At 27.9% G+C, this 24,174-nt stretch overlaps 2 protein-coding genes and 1 long non-coding RNA gene across 3 annotated transcripts; 1 reads left to right on the top strand and 2 right to left on the bottom strand.

Moving 5' to 3' along the window:
- Nucleotides 1-1,374: 1,374 nt before the first annotated feature.
- LOC101501828 (protein-tyrosine-phosphatase MKP1-like) lies at nt 1,375-4,162 on the top strand. Its single transcript, XM_004504079.4, has one exon. The coding sequence runs from the start codon at nt 1,752-1,754 to the stop codon at nt 3,807-3,809; it is 2,058 nt and encodes a 685-aa protein (XP_004504136.1). The 5' UTR covers nt 1,375-1,751; the 3' UTR covers nt 3,810-4,162.
- Nucleotides 4,163-10,970: 6,808 nt separating this feature from the next.
- On the bottom strand, nt 10,971-13,838 carry LOC101501512 (uncharacterized). The gene is made up of 7 exons (XM_004504078.4): nt 13,565-13,838; nt 13,325-13,424; nt 12,587-12,707; nt 12,366-12,487; nt 11,533-11,654; nt 11,278-11,447; nt 10,971-11,149 (listed from the first exon to the last, which is right to left on the bottom strand). The coding sequence occupies exons 1-7, from the start codon at nt 13,689-13,691 to the stop codon at nt 11,135-11,137; spliced, it is 777 nt and encodes a 258-aa protein (XP_004504135.1). The 5' UTR covers nt 13,692-13,838; the 3' UTR covers nt 10,971-11,134.
- Nucleotides 13,839-20,238: 6,400 nt separating this feature from the next.
- On the bottom strand, nt 20,239-24,174 carry LOC140920979 (uncharacterized). The gene is made up of 3 exons (XR_012163793.1): nt 24,040-24,174; nt 21,098-21,429; nt 20,239-20,509 (listed from the first exon to the last, which is right to left on the bottom strand). It is a non-coding gene; the product is annotated as an uncharacterized lncRNA (long non-coding RNA).

Below are 24,174 nucleotides of genomic sequence, written 5' to 3'. Positions count from 1 at the left end.
TTGGGATTTTGTATTTTTAATAAGAAACATTAGTTAAAAACAAAAGACATAATATATTTCCGTAGCTTAATTTTAAGTAATGATTTAGTTATTTTACATTTTTTTTATAAATTTAATAATTTATGTCTTAAAATGTTAATAGTATCATTTTTTTTATCGAAACTTAGAATATTTATCGCCATGGTTAAATAAAATCCAAAAAAATTATCATCATCTTTAAAAAAAATTAATATTTATCAAATCTGAAATTCAAATATTCAAATAAATTCATATTTTTATCTCCAACAACATCACCAATAAATCTTCAAATAAAAAATACTCGCATTGTAAGGGTGGATGAAAAGAAATGCACAAAATAGAGAGAAGTAACTAGAAATTATGAGTTTGAACAAAAGTTTATAAATTAAATGAGATTTATAAAATCTAATATGTTTAATTTATTTATTTTAAATAAAAGTATTACTATTTATAATTCAATGTCAACTTATCACCTCGATATTATTTAAGACCGTCATGTGTTTTTTTTATAAAAAAATTAGTAATAAAGTGTGACTAGAAAATAAGATAAAAGATATCATGAGATTTTTTTGCCTATTTTTTACGTGATTATTGAATATGTACCATGAAATTATTCAAAACTTTTGACTCCCAAACCTATTAATCATGCATTAATAATGATAGCATATCATATTTTTTGACGGGATTATATATATTTTGTTAAAGTGACAATTAATGAAATTCAAACTTAAGAACAAAAAAAATATTATATAATATTCTAGAAGAAAAAACTCTCACTTTTAGTTGGTCAAAATGAATATATTTTTCCAAAATAGTCCAAAAAGAAACTACATACCGTAATATCTACCATAAAAAATAATCATAACAGTTTGACTGAGACATAAAAAACTTACAATATTAAAAACTGTTAGGAAAATAATCAAACAAGAAGTTAATGAATACTAATATCCTATATAGAAAAAAATAAAACCAATACTAAACCTGGTTAGAAAAACAATACTAAACTCAATAGTATTTGTCATGAGTTTACTAACGAATACTCGAATGCCTTTTTATTATAATAAAATATAATAAATATATACTATAAAAGAATTAGAAACCAAAAAAGAATAGAATAGAATTGTGAAAGGAAGAAAGTCAATTAACATTAAATTTGTATTGAAAGTCATAAATGCAAAATTCAAAAAAAATATTATATATACATACTATGATAATTATAATGTGTAAAATATTAAATGCATAAATGAGTCCAAAAAGTGATGTGGCAGTTTGACCCAACATGTCACAGTCAAATAGAAAGACCATGACCCATCCTTACACTTTATCACAAAATCTCATACTACAAAATATAACAAACTCAAACTCTTCTCTTTGCCTCTCCTTCTTAAGTTCACTTCAACACAAAACACAAACATCACTTCCTTCAAAAAAACTTCTTCTTTTCTATTCTCTTATAACAAAACCCATTTTCTTTCAACTTGTTCCATTTCTCCAATACTCCTATTTCCATTTCAATTTTCCACCATATTCAAAAAATATATAAAATAAATCCAATTTTCCACCTTTCTTTCTTTCTTTCACCTCACTTTATATATATGGGTCAAAGATTAAGACAGGGTCAAGGGTTTTAGGTTGGAAAAATAAAAATAAAATAAAATAAAACTACCATCAAAATTGGATTTAAATTAAAAATTAAATTTGTGTCCTTTTCATTAAACCTTTTTACCTTTTAAATGTCAGAGAGTAAAGACTGTGCTGCCGCCACAGCCACCGCCACCGCCGGCAGTACTCACCGGAGAACATTTCCACGGTCAATTTCATGGACCGATCGATCATCGTCAAATCGAAAACCACCACAACCTACGGCGGCGAACAACAAAAAATCTCGATCGTTGCTTCCACCGCTTCGTCCTCTTTCAATCAACAAACGCAGCATTGAAGAATGGCCAAGCGCCGGATCTGACGATCTCGGAGTTTGGCCACAATCAGAAACACCAAAAGGAAGAGTTTCAATCACCGGTTCAGAGTTTCAATTCAAGAGAGATAAATTAGCTTTCTACGATAAAGAATGTTCTAGAATCGCCGAACACGTTTACCTTGGAAGCGACACCGTTGCGAAGAATCACGAGCTTTTAAGACAGAAAGGAATTACGCACGTGCTTAATTGTGTTGGTTTTGTTTGTCCTGAATATTTCAAAAGGGATTTTGTTTATAAAACTCTTTGGTTGCAGGATAGTCCAACAGAAGACATCACAAGTATTCTTTACGATGTTTTTGATTACTTTGAAGATGTTAGGTTACAAGGTGGTCGTGTTCTTGTTCATTGTTGTCAAGGTGTTTCTAGATCAACTTCTTTGGTTATTGCTTATCTTATGTGGAGAGAAGGACAAAGCTTTGAAGATGCTTTTCATTATGTCAAAAATGCTCGTGGTGTTACAAATCCTAATATGGGTTTCGCTTCTCAACTTTTGCAGTGTCAGAAAAGAGTGGTAAATTTAAATTCAAATTCAAATTCAAATGCTGCTTCACCTTTGAGTCCTAATTCTGTTCTTAGAATGTTTAGAATGGCTCCTCATTCACCTTATGACCCTCTTCATTTGGTGCCTAAAATGGTTAACAAGCCTTCTGCTAAAGCGCTTGATTCTCGTGGTGCTTTTATTGTTCATGTTCCTTCTGCTATTTATGTTTGGATTGGGAAATTTTGTAGTTCTGTTATGTCTTGTAATGCCAAATCCGCGGCTATTCAGGTTGTTCGTTATGAGAAGGCCAATGCGCCTATTCTTACCATTTCTGAGGATGATGAGCCCATGGAGTTTTGGGCTGCTCTTTCTAATCATCAATTATTATTGGGGAATTTTTATAAGGGTGAGCTGGAGAAGAATGTTTCTCATGAAAGAATGGAGATTGATGATGGTGGTGTTGTTGATAAGGGGGCTCATCCCAGGAAAGTTGATGAGTATGATTTGGATTTTGGAATTTTTAATAAGGCATTAGCTGGTGGTGTTGTTCCACCTTTTTCTGTGACAAATACAGGATCAGAAACTTTGCTTCCTGCTAGAGAAAATAGTTGGGGAAGATTGAGGAGGAAACTTGCTAATAGAATCATGAAAGGGTTGTTTACATCTTCCAAATGCTGTGATATAACATCTCCCAGAGATGAATTAAAGGTGAAAATGGAAGAAGAAGAAGAAAAACAACGTTGTGTTTCATCTGGTTACTTGGATTATTTTATTGATAACAGCTCAGACAATGCTAAAGATTGTCTTGTACTCATGGATCATTGCTTTGGTTCGTCGTTGCCACCGACCCCTCGTCGAAAATCAGTTTCTTTTCCTTGTTCTTTAAGTAACAGCCCGAAATTTGGTTCCAAGTCGCCAACACTTTCGCCTTCCAATTCTGATTATACCAGTTCCTTCTCGTTTTCACCTGTGTCAATGAATTGGTCTGATTTATCGTTCATATCCTCTCGGCTGCCATCGCCTTCTGGCCATGGATCAGCGGAGCAACCCTTTTATGTTAATAAAGATGGATCTTTGATAGAAAGATCCACTTCACTTCACAACGATGCTGCTGTCTCTTCATCTTCAGAAGCACTTTTGATTAATCACATAGTAAGGAAAAATTCTTACAAAGGGTCTAAATCTAAGTCTAACCCTTCCATTGCAGAGCGCCGAGGGAGTAAACTGCTGCCGCAAATGTTGGTACCCTCACATTCACCGCGTGCTCACAAGATCCTGGTAAGATCGCCGACATTCACTTTGTTGGACCGAAATGACAATTTGATGAAGTAGTTGCAAGCAATCTGATTGTAGAGTGAAAAAATGGCTAATATCAGATGCAGATATCATTAGTAGTTTAGTATACCTTTTTAAAATTTGATTAATTTGTAGTATGATATAGTGTCTCATAACATGATTGTTATGCATGAAGTATAAGACTTCAAGTGAAAGTTAACTCATGACAATGGTTCATTTTCTTTCTGTATAGCCATAGTTGAGCCTATAATATACTAGTTCTAGTTTTTTAGGTAAATCTGTCTGCACTATTGCCTGAATATTGTAGCAAATTAGCAATAACAACATAGATGACTTGTTGACCTTACAATCAATTTTTAATTGAATATGAAATCTATTTTTTTCTCTTCTTTTTTGGTTTTTTTTTTTTTTGTTCTTGTTTGTTCATGTCACCAGACTGTATGAAAGATGTTGTTGATTTCCTGTGTTGGGAGGTTAATCATCAATCTATAAAGTACTAATATAAAATTTGTATGGAAAACAAATGTTTAAGTTGTTATTTTGTAATTGAAAGTTGTTGGTTTGTCGGTATAAACTAAAATCAGCTTTCTAAAAAAGAAAGAAAAGGATACTCTCATGAGTCATTATGAGAGTCTCATCTGTCTAATGGGTGGTGTGAGAGAAATGTTTAAAAATTAAATAAAAAGAGAAAATGAATAAATAAATATGGCAAGTAAGGTAATATGGAAAGCATGCTAGACATAGAAAGAAAGAAAGAAAAGGGAAAAGAAAAAAAAAAAAAAAAGCTGGTCAGACTTCAAAGGTGAAGACGTGAGCTATCTCTTGAATGGTTTATAGAGGAAGCAAAAATATTCAATATTTGACATTAATATCTTAACTACTAAGATTTATTGCCAACAACTTGTTTAGGTCAAATCTTGATATTTGCAAATCACTATTCTTCTCCTATGAAGTTTGTATGCCCTTTTAATATGACAAAAATAGTTTAGTTAATTTTGAATGTTCATTGAGCTTTTGAGTTTTTATATTTCCACTACGTAGCATGATTATTGATCAAATAGGATGGTGAATTGGTGAGCACTTTGCTCGTGAGCAAAATACCAGAGAGCATATTATAAAAAGGTTATAAGTGATTTGAGGTGGTGGTGGGGCTGATTGAGATGGCTAAATGAACCGAGGTACTAAGCGGTTTTATAATTGAGTTAAATAAGGTGTTGGTCCTTGTAATATACTTTTTTTTAGCTCATATAAAAATTTTCTTTAAAATAATTATAAAGATTAATTATAATTTTGGTCCCCTATTTTAGCATAATCGTAAAAGTAGTCTCCTTATTTTATTTCTCCCTAGTTTTAATTTCCAAACAGAAGTTTGTTTGCACTACGAAATCTTGAGGCATTGTGTGACTTAAATAAACGCAAAAAAAATGAAACTTCATCAAGTTTTGAACCAAAATTCTGTTTGGGAACCAAAATTGGAGAGAAATAAAATGTAGGGACTACTTTTACGATTTAGATAAAATAGGGGGGTCGAAATTGCAATTAAGGTTGATAATAATAGTTTTTTTAAATATTTTTTGTCAATAGTTTTGCTTCTTAGTTTTAAATTAATTTACGTGTTTTGTCTAAATATTTTATTGAAGTTTTGGATGCATGTTTAGAACATTATAAAAATTTATCTTATAAAAAATTAGATTTTTTTACAAAAAGATGAATTAAATAAGAATTTTTAAGTGATAAAAGCTTAGAAAACTCAAATTTAATTCATCTCATGTTAATAAATTTTAAATCTTTGTGAGAGAGATTTTATAATTTTCTAAATATATTTGTAAAAAATTATTTAAAAATCCGAATGATACACATAAATTGATTAAAAGCATAGACTAAACTTGTTGATAAAAAGTATGTGAGTGATCTTTATTGGCTAAATTACATATGTGGTACTTTAACTTAATTTCAGATAACGTTTTAGTCTTTTATCTTTTTTTTTTCCCGACTTGGTCTTTTATTTTAATTTTAAGTGACAATTTGATATTTTATGTTTTAAAATTTCAACAATGTTATCATTTTTTATACAAAAATTCAAAAAAAAATTTAATCAAAACTCATAAAATTAATTATATTCTTCAATATAATACAAATTTCATCAAATTCGTAACGCAAATCTTCAAATAAACTCATATTTTCATACTTTATTTGATATTGTTATGATTAAAGGACCAAATCGGAAAAAAAAAAATAGATAAATGACTAAAACGTTACCTGAAATTAAGTTAAGGGACCACAGATGTAATTTAGCCGATTTTTAGTTGAAGAAATTTTTTAAAGAAATTAAAAATAAAATATAAATTTGAAATAATTTTAAATTTGATGTATGTAAAAATTTGTAGTTCTTAAAGAGATGTATGGAAAAATAATTTGAATAATAAATTTGAAATAAAAATTAATTGTAAAAGTAAAAGTTTCAAATTTTAAATTCAAATTAAAATCAAGGCAAAATCAATGAATAATAAATTTTAACTTCAATTTTTTTTTATATGCTCCGTTTATTGGAGATAATATTTTTGAGATACGTCAAACATTAAATATAAATATATCTTTAAATTAAGATTTGAATATTAATTCACTGTATCGCAGGAGTTTAACTTTTTCGAAAAATTCAACATTATTAATAAAATCAATTATACTTAAAAATATCTAAACATGCTCAAATATAATATAAAAGAATGTTAACATAATCATTATAAATTAGATAATAATATATTAATTATAATATTTTAAAATAATATTAAAATCAATTATATATAGTTAGAGACTTTGTTTGAAAACAAAACATGGTGTCAATTGAACATAGATTCATTCAGAAACTACCATTTGTAGCTTACGTCCATACTGCCTTGAGAACGTAATAATGAAAGTGCAGACATAAAACCAAATGCATCAATAATCAATTCTACACTTTTAAGAATCATTTGCCTTGTAGAATATTTTCTTCTTTTGAAAAATAAAAACACAAATTTTCCACGAATTAAATGGACCTTATCATGTATTGGGAAACACATCCAACGAGGCTATAAATGTTTTACGTTTGTTTATTGTTTATGACTCACCGCTGGTTCAACTAGAAGTAGTAAACTTCACATTGGACCGAGCGTCTCTCGTTCCACTGCTACACCATTGCTTACTGATTCTTTTTTTTCTTTTCTTTTTACTGAATTGCTTATTGATTTTAGTAACTGTATTATTATTAGTTTTAAATCCCATATCTTTGAATTTTGACAGCTGCAAAAGTTTGCTCTCACGTCTGCCTCTTTCCTAACAAATAATATAACATAAAGTTGAACGTGTACATGGACAGATTTTCTCATAGAAACTTGTATAAAATGTTTTAATAACGATAAATTATTGAAATATCTTCAAAAATTTTAAGAAATTTTGAGATTATTATTATTTATTATTATGATTTTTAATAATAATATATTATTATTATTTTAAGAATATTTTAATAATTTTGAGGATATTATTTTTAAAATCTTTATTAATTACTAAAATTATAATAATAAATTATTAAAATATCTTCGAGACCAATAAGAGTATCATGCCGCCACTTTATTTATTGGTTTTAATCCACGTACTATCTTCTTATATTTTTCTTAAGTTTTTACTCTTTTATTTAATTAATTTTTCTCTATAAATAGAGTAAAAAAAATATCAATGATTCTTGTCGGTAATAATATTATTTTTATATTTACCACAATGCAAATGAGATTATTTAATGGTTTTTAAATCACAACCAAGTCGCTAATATCATATTAGAAATTACGTTATTGAAGATATAAACCAGTAATGAGATAGGCATTTATTAGAATTTATACCGATAAAATTAATACAACGAATTATATGCATAGACAATGAGATAAACTACCTAATATTGAATTATAAACTAATTAATATTTAACAGACAAACTCTAACACTATAATTAGCAACTCAACTACTACCTATTAACAAATTATAACAAACTTTTACATGTTATATATGATACTATTTGTCAAGCTTTACAACAGAAATATAAAGATATACTTAATGCAATGCAATTAGTCAACAATACAAAAACATTAATTCAAAAGTTGAGAGATGATAGTTGGAATAATTTATTAAAAAATGTGATATTGTTTAGTGAGCAGCATGATATTGATTCCCCCAATTGTAATGTTATTTATATAGAATGAGAAGAGCACGCTCATCACCAACATGATCACATCATAGTGGGTCAACAATATAGAGTGGGTCGCTTTTGTATTACAATTGATCAACAATTGCAGAAATTGAGTCACATATTTTGTATGCAAACAATGGAACTTTTAAGTCAAAGCAATAATTATTGAGACAAAATCTCAATTTAATGTTTTGATGAAAACAAACAAAAAGTTCATTAAGAATGTTAATTATGATTTTAAATGTTATGTTGATTTAACTTGTGCTTTTGAGTGTATTAATTTAAAGATAAGATTTAAACAAAATAAAGAAATCAGCATAAAAATGCAAGAAATTGAAAAGACAAGAATGAAGAACATTCTTAACAAAATCTGGAAAACGAAAAATGTTCTCCAATTTCAAGAATGGTCATCACAACTCCAAAATCAATCAATCTTCACTAGTTAAAAGAAGTTTTTGCCTCTGAATTTTACATCTATATCATCATCATTTGGCAAAGAACAAATTGAGATGATCAGATTCAAAGAAACTACTCAAATCACAAAAAGAGAAGATCACGAATTAGCAAAACCAAACATATCTGAACCTTCTCCAACTTGACTATCAAGTTCTTCACAACATTCTGATCATTCTTCAGCATGTTGACATTAATCTCCATCATGCTAACATCATTCTCCAATATGTTAAACACCAACCTCTAGATTGATCGTCAATCTCCATAAAATTCAAAAACTAACTGACAGTCCAGATTGATTATCAATCTTCGTTTCTGCAGAAGTTCAGTATCAATCTCCATATTTCTGCAGAAGTTCGTCATCTTTCTCCAAACTATTTTGGATAGAATCAAGTTTTCATATCAAAGATAACATCAACAAATACATCTGAAGCATAAAGGATCATTAAACACAAAGGCAATCTGATCAAGAACGAATAAATCAGCTCAATCAAACAGGTTTCAAAAATATTCAAAGACTGAAATATTTTTATTCATATATATTGGTTTTGGTCAAAACTGGCAGAACACTACCAACGACACTTTTGACCATTATTAAATGTCCTAAAAGCCTATAAAAGGAAGGTCAATGCTCAAAAAATAGAGGCTAAATGAATAGAGGTTCTAAGTGGTTTTATAATTGAGTTAAATAAGTTGTTAGTCTTTGTCATATACATTTTTTTAATTCATATAAAATTTTTCTTTAAAATAATAATAATAATTCTTCAAATATTTTTCGTACTTCTTAGTTTAAAATTAATTCACGTGTATCGTCTGAATTTTTAAACGAGGTTTGTTTGCATGTTTAAAACATTATAAAATTCTCTCTTATAAAAAATTTATTAATAAATTTTACATTTTTGTGAGAGAGGTTTTATAATTTTTTAAATATATTTGTAAAAGATCGTTTAAAAACTTTGAATGATACATATAAATTGATTAAAAGCAGAAATTAAACTTATTGATAAAAAATCTGTTAATTAATTTTATATTTTTGTGAGAGAGGTTTTATAATTTTTTAAATATATTTGTAAAAGATCGTTTAAAAACTTTGAATGATATACATAAATTGATTAAAAACACAAATTAAACTTATTGATAAAAAATATGCAAGTGATATTTATTTGAATAAATAAAAAAAAATATTTATAAAATAAAAAAAAAACTTATTTAATAGTTTATAATTTAAATTTTCAAAATATTTTTATATTTTGTTTTGACAACCAACACATGCTATAACAAGTATTTTATCTGCTTCGTCGATAAAACATCTTAGTTGTGTCTTTATTCTGCATTGACAAAAAAAAAATTTAGTTGTTCTTAAAAAGATGTATGTAAAAATAATTTGAATAATAAATTTGAAATAAAAATCAATTGTTAAAGTAAAAGTTTCAAATAATAAACTAACTAATATCGAACACACAAACTCTAATATCATAGTTAACAAGTCAATTACTTTAAGAGTTGATATATGATACTTTTTTTCAAGCTTTACAACAAAAATATCAAGTATACTTAATACAATGCAATTAGTCAACAATACAAAAACATTAATTCAAAAGTTGAGAGATGATGGTTGAAGATGATTTATTGAAAAACGTGATATTATTTTGTGAGCAACGTGATATTTATTTTCCAATTGTAATGATATTTACATAGAATGCGAAGGACGCACTCGTCGTCAAGAAGATCACATCGCAGTAGATCAACAATATAGAGTGAATCTCTTTTGTGTTACAATTAATCAACAATTGCAGGAATTGAATCACAAATTTTGTACGCAAAAAATGAAACTTAGTCTAAACAATAATTTAGTTCTTAAAGATATTTACAAAACATTTGATATCAACAATATATCAATATATGTGCTCTTATAAATAAATTTATCCTCCAAATTTTAATTATCAAGAGAAAATTAATTTAAGATTTCAATTGAATCACTTTATTATTATTAATATTGTTAGTCGTTCAGATTTGAATAACTTGTCGATTATGTCTGAATTGTGTAAAACTCTAAAAAAAATAAGAAAAACAGATATAAATTATTTGATTGATCGACTAATCCGCTTTATTTTAACTTTTCCGGTTTCTACGGCTACTACTAAAAGATCATTTTCAACAATAAAGATTATCAAAACAAGACTGCGTAATAAGATGAAGGGTGAATTTCTTGCTGACAATATGTTACTTTTTATTAAAAAGGAAATAGTTAAAAACTTTATCATTCAATTATCAATGATTTCAAAGATTTAAGAGAACAAATAACACAATTTTAATTCGAGATAAATTTCTCTTTTTAAGATATTATATTTTTATTTTGTATTGATATTATGTTGAATCTTTGATAAAACTATATGACTTTTATTAATTTCACAATATTTTGTGTCTGCCACAATGTGTCACCATTCCATTCTTCATATACTTGATTTATCTCTTCTCTCTTTTAATACTAGATATAATTTGAAGATAAAAAACTGTACAAACCAGAAGCTAAACACTGTACAAACCAGAAGCTAACTATGGTGAATGTTACTGTATCACAAATGATCCTTCCTTTTGTTTTTCAGTACAACTAAAGGACAGAAGTTTGAGCATATAATCTCTATAGATCAAATGTCTTCTTTCACCTAAGTCCGGACCAGGAAATACTGTTTTTTAAGCCGATTTTGCCTGCATACAGATCGCATCAACCACATTAGATCATGATTTTCCAATTTCAGACCATGATCATGCACAAAATTCAAGTTTGAATAGTAGCAAATAAAATTCAGTAATTTGAAGGTTTCGACGTTGCTTACATGTGCGAGCCTCTCCAAGTAAACACTCCTTTTTGCAAGCATTACTGTTAAGATGAGAGGAACCATTGCAGCAGACAAATGCTTAAGGGTGTGACCACTGACAGTATGAAAAGTCGCTGCGTAAATCAATCTATCGGCAGTCTCTTGCAGCATAGCTAGAGGATAAAATCCTACCAAGATTTTAATTTGAAATTGAGAGACATTTCAAAGAGTATTACATCGAAACAAGTATTATTCCATACCAAAAACACAAACCTGCAGCCCATAGCCAATATGTTGAATGTGTGTACATTGGTGGCAACAAAAGGGCCATGAGAGGTATGGCCATGCATGATACAGTTTGCACCAGAAGATATGGACGGATGTCACCAAAGAGCCTATGATCGAAAAAGAGCAACTAATATTTGATCTCTATTATTCTATGTTTGAAAATGGAAACAGAAGATATGAAAAGTAAACAGAATCTAAAGTTCGGTCGATGTTTAGTTGTTTCATGATTACTGCCATCAAACGAAATTCAATCATCCGAGGGGAATTCGAGGTTCAAAAGAACTAGCCTAAGATCATCTCAAATGGTGCAGCCCTTTGAATATCAACATTTTTATTCTATAGCACTTTAAGCAACTTTCAACTCCAATGATATAACTCTAAAAAGATCATTAAATAGGTCCCACAAAATACTTCATTGAAACCTTAACATTTGATAATTGAGTTGGAAAATAATTTTTTAATGCTAAGAAACTGTTCCTCCTGAAACTTAAGGAACCATTGAATGGAAAATTCCAATAAGGCACAGTTCTTTATGATTAAGAACTTAGTACGCAAACCTCATTGAAGCTAACCTAAACGGCTCATGCTCTAAATCTTTGATGATGGAAATCAATTTATCTGAGGGTATTACAAGATTCAAAAGAGCTAACCTAACTTTTGGCATATGACAACGATGTTAACAGAAGTAGCAAACTTTTATCTGTATGAAGAACAACTTTGCTCACATAGAATAAAGAATTTGCATCAAACTGTGTAGGAAAATAGTAATTAAGGAAAAGAACTCGGTCCAAGTAAAAGAGACAAAGAATTGGGCTTGCCTCCAATACACACTGCTTATCATAGCAGCCATAATTAGAGGAAAAATCGAAATCGTTCCTATCTTCACATCAATCCTTTCAATGATGAGGATCGCCATCAGTGAGGCAAAAGCAACAGACATCTCCAATAACAGGCAAAAATTAAGGAATCAAAATTGTCAAACTAAAATGAAAAGAAAAAAAAAGTAATGGCTTAATCAACTTCCATATGAAGAACTCACCGGCAGCCTGTCCCACACAAGGCCATTATCATTTGGCCCAAGATGATAATATGAAGACCCAAAACCTACTGAAGTCACAGCTGCATAAAAGCATGTCCAACCCCATAGCTCACCTTGCAAACTTTAGCCACAAACTTAATTTTCATTCATATAACTTCATAACACCAATCACGTAAACTAAGGCTTAAGGCTTTTGTTTGAGAGTTTGGAGGAGAGGGGAATAGAAAATATAGATAAAACTTTCACCTTTTTTGATATAGTGTTTTTATAGAAAAATGATAAATGAATGTTTATAATTAATATATTATTAATATTGAGAATATTATAATAACATAGATTGGATTTAAAGAATTTATCAAAGCTCTCCAAAACTCTCCTCCAATGCAATTTTTTAGTTCCCCAAATTAGAGGGATTTTGTATTATGAAGAAACATTAAACCTCCCCTTCCAAAACTCTCAATTCTTTTAACTTCATCCTTCCTTTTTTTTTTTCAAAACTCTCCCCTTCCATCCCCTCTTAAGCTCCCAAACACACACCCTAAATGAATTGAGTGAATAACCAAATTGTTGAGTTCAAGTAGTTAATAAATTTAAATTAAGATAAATCGATCAAGAGTACCAAATTCCATCATGAAAACAATCACTAATCAGACTTTACTTATCCCTCAAGAAAACAATCACTAATAAGACAAAAATAAATGGATTGAGTGAATGAGGTGACAAAATGAATGAAAATACCTGAAATTAAAATAGTTCCTATGATGACAAAGCATAAGCCCGATGAGACCAATAATAATGAAAGGGAAATTTGATATCACATTAAGTGCATTGGGAATGCCTGAACAACAATTAAAAAGAATCACCGATTAATTTTATTTTAAATTTAACAACAAAATCAAAGAATCTCCACACCAAATTGGTCTCAAATCCTTCAAAATCACAATATTTTTAATTACTTTACTTGAATTGAGGAATTACCAAAGAATTCTCGCTTGTCAGCGAAATCATGGTACTTCTGAGGTTGAGGAATGGGTGGACTTAGCTTCATCAATAGAAAGACTGAAACAACCGCAGCTACACATGCTTGCGCAGTGTGTTTTCTCATTGTGCTTGCAGAGTGAATGGGAATGGGAATGGAAGAAGAGACACTGATTCACTGAAGGAAACAGCTCACGAAACGCATCATGTAGCAGAAAGACGGTGACGGTGACGGTGACGGTGGCGGTTGTCGGCGTGACGGTGTCAGTCGCCATCAGGCTGCGATAATGACTCGCTCTGTTTGTCTCTTTTTATTGTTAGTCCTTCTCAAAATTAAAATGTGCAATTTTATTTAACATTTTAAAGCCAAATTCTAATGTAAACCACTCTTATATTAGATTAATATTAAAAGTCATTCGAAGTTCTGATTAAAGAATTTTTCGTTTTATGAAGTTCTGATTGAAGATTCTTTCGTTTTATAAGTGTAATAATCTGATATTGATTGAAAAAAATTAATTTAAAAAAATTGTTTTTTATAATAATTAATTTATAATTTTAAATATTAATTATTTCAAATAATTTTTATGTTTCCATCCATAATAGACCACTAAACATCCACTTATTTTAAAAACTAAATCCAACATTGAATCATGGCAATTTTTTTTGCTACTAGGCTTTTAAAAAAGAAAAAGGACAGTTTCATCACACTTAAATTTGAAAGAGACATGTCAGTGATGGATAATTAAATTGAATTCAAATTTGAGATTACCAACGTAACCTCTAAAAATGAAAAGGATTCAAATCATTTGAAAACACCTTTTAACAAAGAATGTAAATGAGTGAAGTTAAATTAAATACTTTAAATTTGAGTTTGACTTATGAAAAAATTGGCAGCTCAAATTTGACTTATTTATTTAAAGGCAAAATTACTATTGCAGCTATTCAACATATTCATTTGTAACTTATTTATTTGTAATATATTGTTCTTTTAAGTTTCTTCTTAACCAAGTTTCTAAAGTCTCAATATGTGCACATAATTTTTCTTTTTTGACAATTTCTATTATAATAACTTTTACGTGGCTATTACTAGTGATATGGCAATGTAACTAATTTTATAGTAAAATTGTAATAAATTTATTTAACTTTTTATTAAAAAGATAACAACATTATGTTTTTTTTTTCTCTTCACCTTCTTTTTCTCAACTCATCTTCTACTTTTAACTCATTGATTTTTTTTTTTTTTTTTTTTTTTTTTTTTTTACAACATAAGGAATTTAACATAAGGCATCTTCTTTTAATATATTTAACTTGTGAGAATGATAGTAACTATTTCTTGTCTTCTTCAAACTTAAATATCACATGTCTATCATTTTCTACTTACTTCGTATTCAAACTACATTTTATTGAAATATGTCTACTTTGATATTATTTTTAACATCTCTAACTATTTTTTTTTATTATTGATTGTCTTACAACAAAATATAATGCTTTATGAATATTTTTAGAGTATTTGTCTTCACTTGCATACTTTCCAAAAGAAATTGAGTATTTATAGATCTCTTAACTAAATTTTAGGTAATATTTCAATCTTTTATCTTTTTTCTTCTTCTTTAATTTGGTCATTTATTTAATTTTAAGTAACAATTTGATCTTTTATGTTTTAAAATATCAACAATTTTATCCTTTTTTTACAAAAGTTTAAAAATTCATCAAAATTTTCAAACAAAACCGATAAAATTAATTATTATATTCAATATAAAATCAAATTTCATCAATTTCATAACTCATACTTTCATTCTTTATTTAATGTTGTTAGACATGGAAATATGTGTTTATTTGAATATTTGAGTTACACATTTGATGAATATATGAATTTTCTTGAAATTGGTATTGAATTTTATGAATTTTGTTTAAAGATTTTGATGAATTTTTTAAGTTTATGTAAAAAAAAGATAATATTGTTGACATTTTAAATAGTTACTTAAAATTAAATAAAAGACTAAATCGAAAAATATAAATAAATAAATAAATAAATAAAAGAGTAAAATGTTATCTAAAATTAAGTTAAGGGACCAATTGAATAATTATGTCATATTTATATTAATATTTTTAAAATTATAATATACATTGTTTGATAAAATAAATGGTCATAGGTCAAAAAGTTACTATCTTTTTATTTTTTATTTTTTTACCCAAGTGAGAGATATTAGTACTTTTAAACATAAGTGATTATTAAGTACTAGTATACTATTCAAGAGTCAAAGATAGTATACTTCGGTTTTGACTTTGGCCTTGGGCCTTGACTTCGGTTTTGACTTTGTGGTGTATTATTATTTTTTAGCATATGAAAATTAATAAATTATTTTAATTAAATGAATGATTGCATTTTTATCTCGAATTGATGCGTTAATTACGTAATTGTCCTCCACCGAGTCAACATTCAACATCTTATATAGTCAGTTATTTGCCCCCCGATTTTGTGCTTCAGTTTTGTTGGTCAAAACCCTAATCGCTTGTCATGCACGTCTGTTATTGCCCAGTCAAAAACCTAAATCAAAACTGAGCGCACATTTTGTGGTCAAACAAAACGTGACACACATTTTGATGGTCAAACAAATCGTTGCGCACGTTTTTGTGATCAAAACCTAAATATAAGAGCACACGTTTAGTGAATCAGACCTAATAGATCGCACATTTGTCTCTGATTTAGTTATAGATTTCCTCTATAAATAGAGGTGAGGACTTCGTGGTTGATAGTCTGTTTTGCACAATTTGAACAGTGTCTCGAAATGTCTTAAAGAGAGTACGCACTACGCGAAAAATTGTATTTTACAGCGCTTTTTTTAAGCCATTTACAGCGCTTTTTCAAACAATTAAGCGTTGTAGTATCCAGCGCTGTAAAAAGATACAACAGCGCTCTTTAAAATAAAAAAAAAGCGCTATAAATCTCTTCTAAAAACGCGATGCTTGTTGTATTAGTTTTACGGCGCTTTTTAAAAAAAGCGCTGTGATATGCATTCCTTTATTTCAATTAGATCTCTTTCTGGGATTATAACAACAATCTCCTTCATAAATCGTAATATACAGTATCCGCAGTCTATGTTGTTAGTTTGACGAGAGCACTATAAAATAAAACATATAAGTCAATAAATATTTGTGGATTGATTGTTAATGAAATTTTAAAGCCATACATTTCAAACCTTTATTAGAATCCATGTGATTTATTTGATTTTTGCTTCGACACTGTAGCACCCATTTGAGCTCGGAAAACTTGTAAAACACTATCAAATAAATGTGATTATTAGCATTAACAGACACATTATATATATATATATATATAATTTTTTAAAAGCCTATTACAGCGCTTTTTTTAAAAAGCGCTGTAAAAGACCTTCTTATTTTATTTTTTAAAAGCCTATTACAGCGCTTTTTTTAAAAAGCGCTGTAAAAGACCTTCTTATTTTATTTTTTAAAAGCCTATTACAGCGCTTTTTTTAAAAAGCGCTGTAAAAGACCTTCTTATTTTATTTTTTAAAAGCCTATTACAGCGCTTTTTTTAAAAAGCGCTGTAAAAGACCTTCTTATTTTATTTTTTAAAAGCCTATTACAGCGCTTTTTTTAAAAAGCGCTGTAAAAGACCTTCTTATTTTATTTTTTAAAAGCCTATTACAGCGCTTTTTTTAAAAAGCGCTGTAAAAGACCTTCTTATTTTATTTTTTAAAAGCCTATTACAGCGCTTTTTTTAAAAAGCGCTGTAAAAGACCTTCTTATTTTATTTTTTAAAAGCCTATTACAGCGCTTTTTTTAAAAAGCGCTGTAAAAGACCTTCTTATTTTATTTTTTAAAAGCCTATTACAGCGCTTTTTTTAAAAAGCGCTGTAAAAGACCTTCTTATTTTATTTTTTAAAAGCCTATTACAGCGCTTTTTTTAAAAAGCGCTGTAAAAGACCTTCTTATTTTATTTTTTAAAAGCCTATTACAGCGCTTTTTTTAAAAAGCGCTGTAAAAGACCTTCTTATTTTATTTTTTAAAAGCCTATTACAGCGCTTTTTTTAAAAAGCGCTGTAAAAGACCTTCTTATTTTATTTTTTAAAAGCCTATTACAGCGCTTTTTTTAAAAAGCGCTGTAAAAGACCTTCTTATTTTATTTTTTAAAAGCCTATTACAGCGCTTTTTTTAAAGAGCGCTGTAAAAGACCTCTTTATTTTACTTTTTAAAAGCCTATTACAGCCCTTTTTTTAAAAAGCGCTGTAAAATACCTTCTTATTTTATTTTTTAAAAGCCTATTACAGCGCTTTTTTTAAAGAGCGCTGTAAAAGACCTCTTTATTTTACTTTTTAAAAGCCTATTACAGCGCTTTTTTTAAAAAGCGCTGTAAAAGACCTTCTTATTTTATTTTTTAAAAGCCTATTACAGCGCTTTTTTTAAAGAGCGCTGTAAAAGACCTCCTTATTTTACTTTTTAAAAGCCTATTACAGCGCTTTTTTTAAAAAGCGCTGTAAAATACCTTCTTATTTTATTTTTTAAAAGCCTATTACAACGCTTTTTTTAAAGAGCGTTGTAAAAGACCTCCTTATTTTACTTTTAAAAGCCTATTACAGCGCTTTTTTAAAGAGCGCTGTAAAAGAACTCCTTATTTTATTTTTTAAAAGTCTATTGCAGCGCTTTTTTACAGACTTTTTAAAGCGCTTGTCCAAAAGCGCTGTAAAAGACCTCCTTATTTTTTTTTAAAAACCTTTTTACAGCGCTTTTCCAAAAAGCGCTCTAATAGGTCGTTTAATTATGTGAAATCAAAGTCTTTTACAGCGTTTTTTTTATAGCGCTTGTCAAAAAAGTGCTGTTGTATCCTCCGTTGTTTTTAAAATATCATACAACAGCGCTTGTATTTAATAAGCGCTATAAAAGACACGCTATAAAATGTCATTTTTGGCGTAGTGACGCGACTCAACTCAATAATATTGTCGATAGTATACATTGTTTTTTCAAAGATTTTTCGAAATTCAAAAATAACAATAATACTCCTTATAGTTATTTCATATGGTCTTTTGATAAGTAGCATATATTAGTCGGATTTTTGTTGTTGTTGAATACTACTCAGGTTTTGAGCATAAACAAAACTAACCAAGTTTGCACTTATTAAAACGTTTAGATAAATGCTATTAAATGTCTTGTCTCATAAAAATCAAGGAGAGAATTCTTAAAAGTGGTATTCATAAGAACTTTTTTATATTTTATTAGATGAAAATAAATATAAATTCTCTTGTAAGAATGTAGTGACTACCTTTGATTAGAGTTGGCTTAACATATTTAGATGTCTAAAACAATTTTTATAATAAATATTTTTTAAAACTGAAAAAAAAATTACAAAGGTTTTATAAAAGTAAATAAAAATCAAATCAAACTTTGCTACGGCATGTGACCTAGGTCAAAAAAAATATAAGGTCCTCTCACCTTATCTAAATTACGGGAACATTTATAACTATCTTGTGATATTATGCATTTATAATTAAATTGAACTCTTTTAGATATTTTTTTACCTAAAGTCTTAGTTTGGGCCACTTGACCCTTTGGACTGCCCTGCCTTGAATTAAAGCATCATCCTCTCTCCATAATTTTTTTATAAAATAAAGTTCATATTTATAAAAGTAAAACTTACATTAATTCAAGGAAATTTTGAAATGGAAATCATTAAACCGAGACAAAATAAGTTATACTTGATTATGAATGAATTATCAAGTTAGGATGAAATGTGTGTTTTTTTAATGGTTATACGAGAAAAAAAAAAAAACAAAGGAAAAAAAAGAGGAAAAAGAAAACTAGTCCCTAATTACTAATTAGGAAGGATACTCCTAGAACATCCGCGCTAACTTGACAAAAGAAAGACAATAAATGGGTTAATGAAAATTGACTATAGGGTCTAAGCCATTTTGCTCCCAATTTAGTTAGCATATCCGCACATTGATTCTTCTCACATAGAATGTGCTGCAAGTAGATTGTTTATGTACAAAAATCAAACTCCATTCAACTATATTAATGATGTATTTTAGTTATTGAAAATTACTTTTAAGTTAAGTTTAAAATTAATTTAATATTTTAAAAAAAATTTAGTTAAAATAAATTTTAAAATAGTTATTCAATATAAAATTTAAAATTCTTTTAATAAAAAAAAAAATCAGTTTATTTTAAAAAAAATAAATGTAAAAAAATTTCAGATAAATTTTTTTTTTTGAAATTCTTTTGGCAAAATCTTTTCAAGAAAATTCTTTCAAGAAATTTTTTTTTGATTTTTTTAGAAAAATAAATATAAAAAATTTATCGATATCTTTTTCAAAACAAAATATTTTCGATTTTTTTCTCAAAAATTTTCAAGAAAAAAAATGATTTATTTGTTTTTTTCAAAAAAAAAAGTTTCTATATTTCCTATATTTTTTTTGAGAAAAATAAATTTTAAATATTTTGTAAGAAAAAAAAATCTTAATTGAGGTTAAAAAACATTTTAAAATTATTAAACTGATTTTTGAATTAAGTTTGGTTAACTGAATTTTTTAAATATGTGGTTCAATTCATGAACCATTTAAATAGTTTAATTTTTTGTGGTGCAATACAATCCAAATTATCAATATGATTCAATTAACCATATTTTTGCACATCCTTACAAGATAATATTCCAATATTTCGCTAAAAGGTCTCCAAATTAAAGATCCGTATATTTATAAAATCTATTAGTTTCGATATTCACCAATTGCATTATATGCAAAACTTCAGAGAAACATAATAAATCTATCATGTAATGAAGAACTAGAGGTATGTATATACACACACACGCATTAGCTTCCTCTTCATTTTCTATTTCAGTCAATGTCAGATTTTTTCAAACCCTCAATTTCATCTAAACATAACAATCTCCACCTTGATTCAAATCGATACATCTTCAACTTTTATTGTCTGCACCGACAATCATAGTTCAAAAGAGTTATCATATTTCACATAAAAAGTATACTTCAGTTGAAGTTAAATTACTCTAATAATTTTCATTTGAAGCTAAACTACTCCAAGAATTTTTACTTTAAGCTAAATCACTCCAAGAATTTAGTCTACGTGACAAAAATCATGCAGAAAAATATGGTGCAACCTCTATATTGACTTTCTCAAGAAGTTATTCAACAATCAACATAATTTTACAGCGCACCTTACATTAATGTCAACCAATGTTAGTGAGCTAATAAACACTTTGTATATTCATAATTGTATCAGCACATTTTTCTCTTGAAATTTACTCAAGTCGAAATTGTTTTTCCCATCAAATTTCTCTATCATAAACTTCTTAGTAAAACTTGACGTACTTTAAATGTGTTTAAATGTGCACTAAGTACGGTTTCTAGAAAAGAAAAGTGAGTCATATAAGATCACTTAATAACTAAGTTTTTCTTTAATCGTAATTTTGTATAAACAACACTTCTACTGTATAACCTTTCTTTTTTTATATGAAAAATCAGACAAAACTGTAATTAGAGAGCATTCTAAGAGCATTACCATCTTTACTTGAATTAGCAAGAGCATTACCATCCACATTGATGGCATTGTATCCTCATCACCATGTTGTCAATGTACTTCTCGAGTGGGACGAAAGACATAAAGGAAATTCTCTAAGTCAAACGCTTGAAGTGCAAACTGAAGTTGTGTTAGAGCTGCGGCTATTGTCGATGTTGATGTAGTATGTTGTTGTTTAAAACAATTTTGTTTCTAGCGCATCAAATGTTCCACATTATTAGTGGAATAATAATAATTCATAGGTCTCTCCCCAAAAGTTCCACCACTTTAGCAAGATTATCAAGGCCAATATTCAAACAAAGAGAAAGAGGATCCTGAAAACCACAACCAAGTCAAATAGCAGAAGCATATGGAGAGGAGATCAAGCGATGAAGAATTGATTCATCCTCATTTCGACAACAAGGTCATGAAGCATCGACTTAAACACCTCTGTGACGCATAATTAGTTTAGTAGAAATGAAATTATGACATACTTGCTAAACGAAAAAAATGGATGTTGGCTGAGAGTTTCAACTTCCAAATCCAACTCCACGTATATTAATGTGTTGTATTAACACCTTCATGTCTAGAGAGAAGTCAAGAGTAACCATTACGTGTGGTGTATTTCCCATTCAGACTTATCATGAGGTGTGTATTAACACTACAGAAAATTCTTAATTTGTGGCGTTTAAAAGTTTTTACAAAAAATGGAAGAACATCTATAATACGAAAATTTTAGCGGTCTAAGTAACCACAAATAATCAGTCACAAAGTTATGTGACAGTCAAAATGACCACAAAAGTTGATATTGTGAGGACTTAAGCAGTCATAAATTTGTGACGGAAAAATTTACCACAAATTTGTGAGGACTTAAATCGGTACAAATGGGTAACTTTGTTAATTTTTTTTATATAAAATTTAAATTTAAAATTAATATTAAAAAATATTATATATATATATATATATTAATATTTATATAATTTAAAAATAAAAATTTTATATAAAAATAAAAATATAATTTTAATATTAATATTAATTAAATTATTACTGCCAAATAAAATAAAACATTTCAAAATAACTACATTTTAATTTGAATAAAATTTTTACAATTTAAATATTTTACTTGCACTTTTTTTAACTAGTCTTCCTAACATTAAAGTTTAAAAATAATATTATAACCAATTTAAAAAATAATATATTCTATATTTTAAAATAAAATATTAACGCTCTCAAAATAATTTATAATCATATAACGCTATTTTAATAATAATTATATAAATTATTAATTTATATTTAAAATGCATTTCATACTATATTGCTAGCACGGTAGTGTCTAACTTGAAATTTATGAACAAATAACTACTCTTCGCAATCAACCCAATAATATTAGTGCCAAAATAAAAGTTATATAATATTCCTTAAATAAATAACTTCAAATAAATAAATAACAATATAAAACAAAACATATAATAAAGACTGACTGAAAGAAAAATATTTGTAGAGGATGTATAGAAAAAATTTAAAGAGAAGGTAGAAATGAGAAACGAGAGAAAAAGTGATATATATATATATATATATATATGGAGAAATTAAGGTATTTGCGGCGGTCAAAATAGCCACAAAATGTCAATGGCTCGGTTACTTTTGTGGCAATCCGAGCCTTCAAAAAAGACAGCTTTTGTTGCGGCCTAAATCATAAAAAATGTTACACGGTCATACTTTGTGACGGCTTAAACCTTCACTATGATCCAACTTTTAATTTTGTGAGACTAAATGCCGCCACAAAATAGTGTTGATATTTCCAATCAATCAAGTTTGGTGTGAGGGTATTGACTGTCACAAATTCAAATAATTTTTTTCTCTAACAAATTTGTGATCGTTTCTTATCGCCAAAAATATATTTTTGATTTATAAGGGTTTTTTCGATCACTAATAACAACCAATTTAAATTTTAGTATTTGTAAAGACTTTTTCAATCAGTAATTTGTAAATAGTTTTTTCGACCACGATCTTTCTTAAGTTGACCACAAATTAAACATTCTTTTATAATATAAATACACGACAAAATAAAATAATATTATTATATTTATTATCATGTATACCTCAAATATATAATTCTACAATAGTTATTAAATCTTTTATCATATTATCTAATTATCTTATTTTATGTCTTATCTTGTCTTGTAGTATCTTATCTTTATCTCATCTTTATCGTTAATCACACAATCTAGTAGTTTTGGAAACACTCCATAAAAATAACCTCTATATATTTCATATTAACATGTTTATGGAACACTGTTATTTTTATCCATGTTTCACATTAAATTCCTTATTTGCAATATCCCGCCTCATGTTATAGATTTTCTTATACTATTGTTATTTATCAAATATTAATTATTTTTCTCCTAACATATCCTTATTTATTATTTATCAATTCATTTAATTACTTCATTAATTAATATTAATAAAAAGTTATTTTAACATTAAAATCAACCCACTTAATTTTATTTTAAATTGTGTAAAACTCGAATGTGAAATTTATAATGAGATGTATGAAGTAAATTAGTATCTCCTAAAAAAATGAGTATTTAAATTACCGAGTTGTAAAATATTCTGGAAACTAGATCTAGAAAGGGCATAATTAAGATCAAGCCAAGTCGTTTTAGGAAAATGATGTAACACATTTATATACCTTATAGACACTTTTCTTTTTATTAAAGGAAAGTATCTTATTAATGATGGGCTAGATCTAATATGATCTGATTTTGTATTATATAGGACAACTCCCCCATAGACATATTGAGAAAAAAAGAAATTGAAAAACTGGTATGATAAATTTGATATGTTTGGGAAAAGATGGAAAAATAAAAATGGAAAGAAAATAAAAAATTAAATGAATATTGCGAAAATATGAGTGTGCAAAATAAATGAGTTTGTGATTTTACTTGGACCAGTAGTTGTGTGCACAAAGAAGATCAGATGAATCTGCCCCACGCGCTTGTGCACGCACCACAACTCCACAAGTTTCTTCTATCTGCCACCAAACCAATACAATTGATGTCATCTTCTCTTGAGAAAAC

The sequence above is a fragment of the Cicer arietinum genome, chromosome 6 (genome assembly GCF_000331145.2).
Source record: "Cicer arietinum cultivar CDC Frontier isolate Library 1 chromosome 6, Cicar.CDCFrontier_v2.0, whole genome shotgun sequence".
Taxonomy (NCBI): domain Eukaryota; kingdom Viridiplantae; phylum Streptophyta; class Magnoliopsida; order Fabales; family Fabaceae; genus Cicer; species Cicer arietinum.
This window is presented reverse-complemented; position numbering and strand designations above follow the sequence as displayed.

What these genes read in the sequence shown, in the direction of transcription:
- LOC101501512 (XM_004504078.4), bottom strand. Translation starts at nt 13,691, where the DNA reads ATGAGAAAACACACTGCGCAAGCATGTGTAGCTGCGGTTGTTTCAGTC. An exon ending in TGACAAGCGAGAATTCTTTG is followed by an intron (nt 13,425 to 13,564) that starts GTAATTCCTCAA and finishes ATTGTTGTTCAG; the next exon opens with GCATTCCCAATGCACTTAAT. An exon ending in TTGTGTGGGACAGGCTGCCG is followed by an intron (nt 12,488 to 12,586) that starts GTGAGTTCTTCA and finishes CTGTTATTGGAG; the next exon opens with ATGTCTGTTGCTTTTGCCTC.
- LOC101501828 (XM_004504079.4), top strand. Translation starts at nt 1,752, where the DNA reads ATGTCAGAGAGTAAAGACTGTGCTGCCGCCACAGCCACCGCCACCGCC.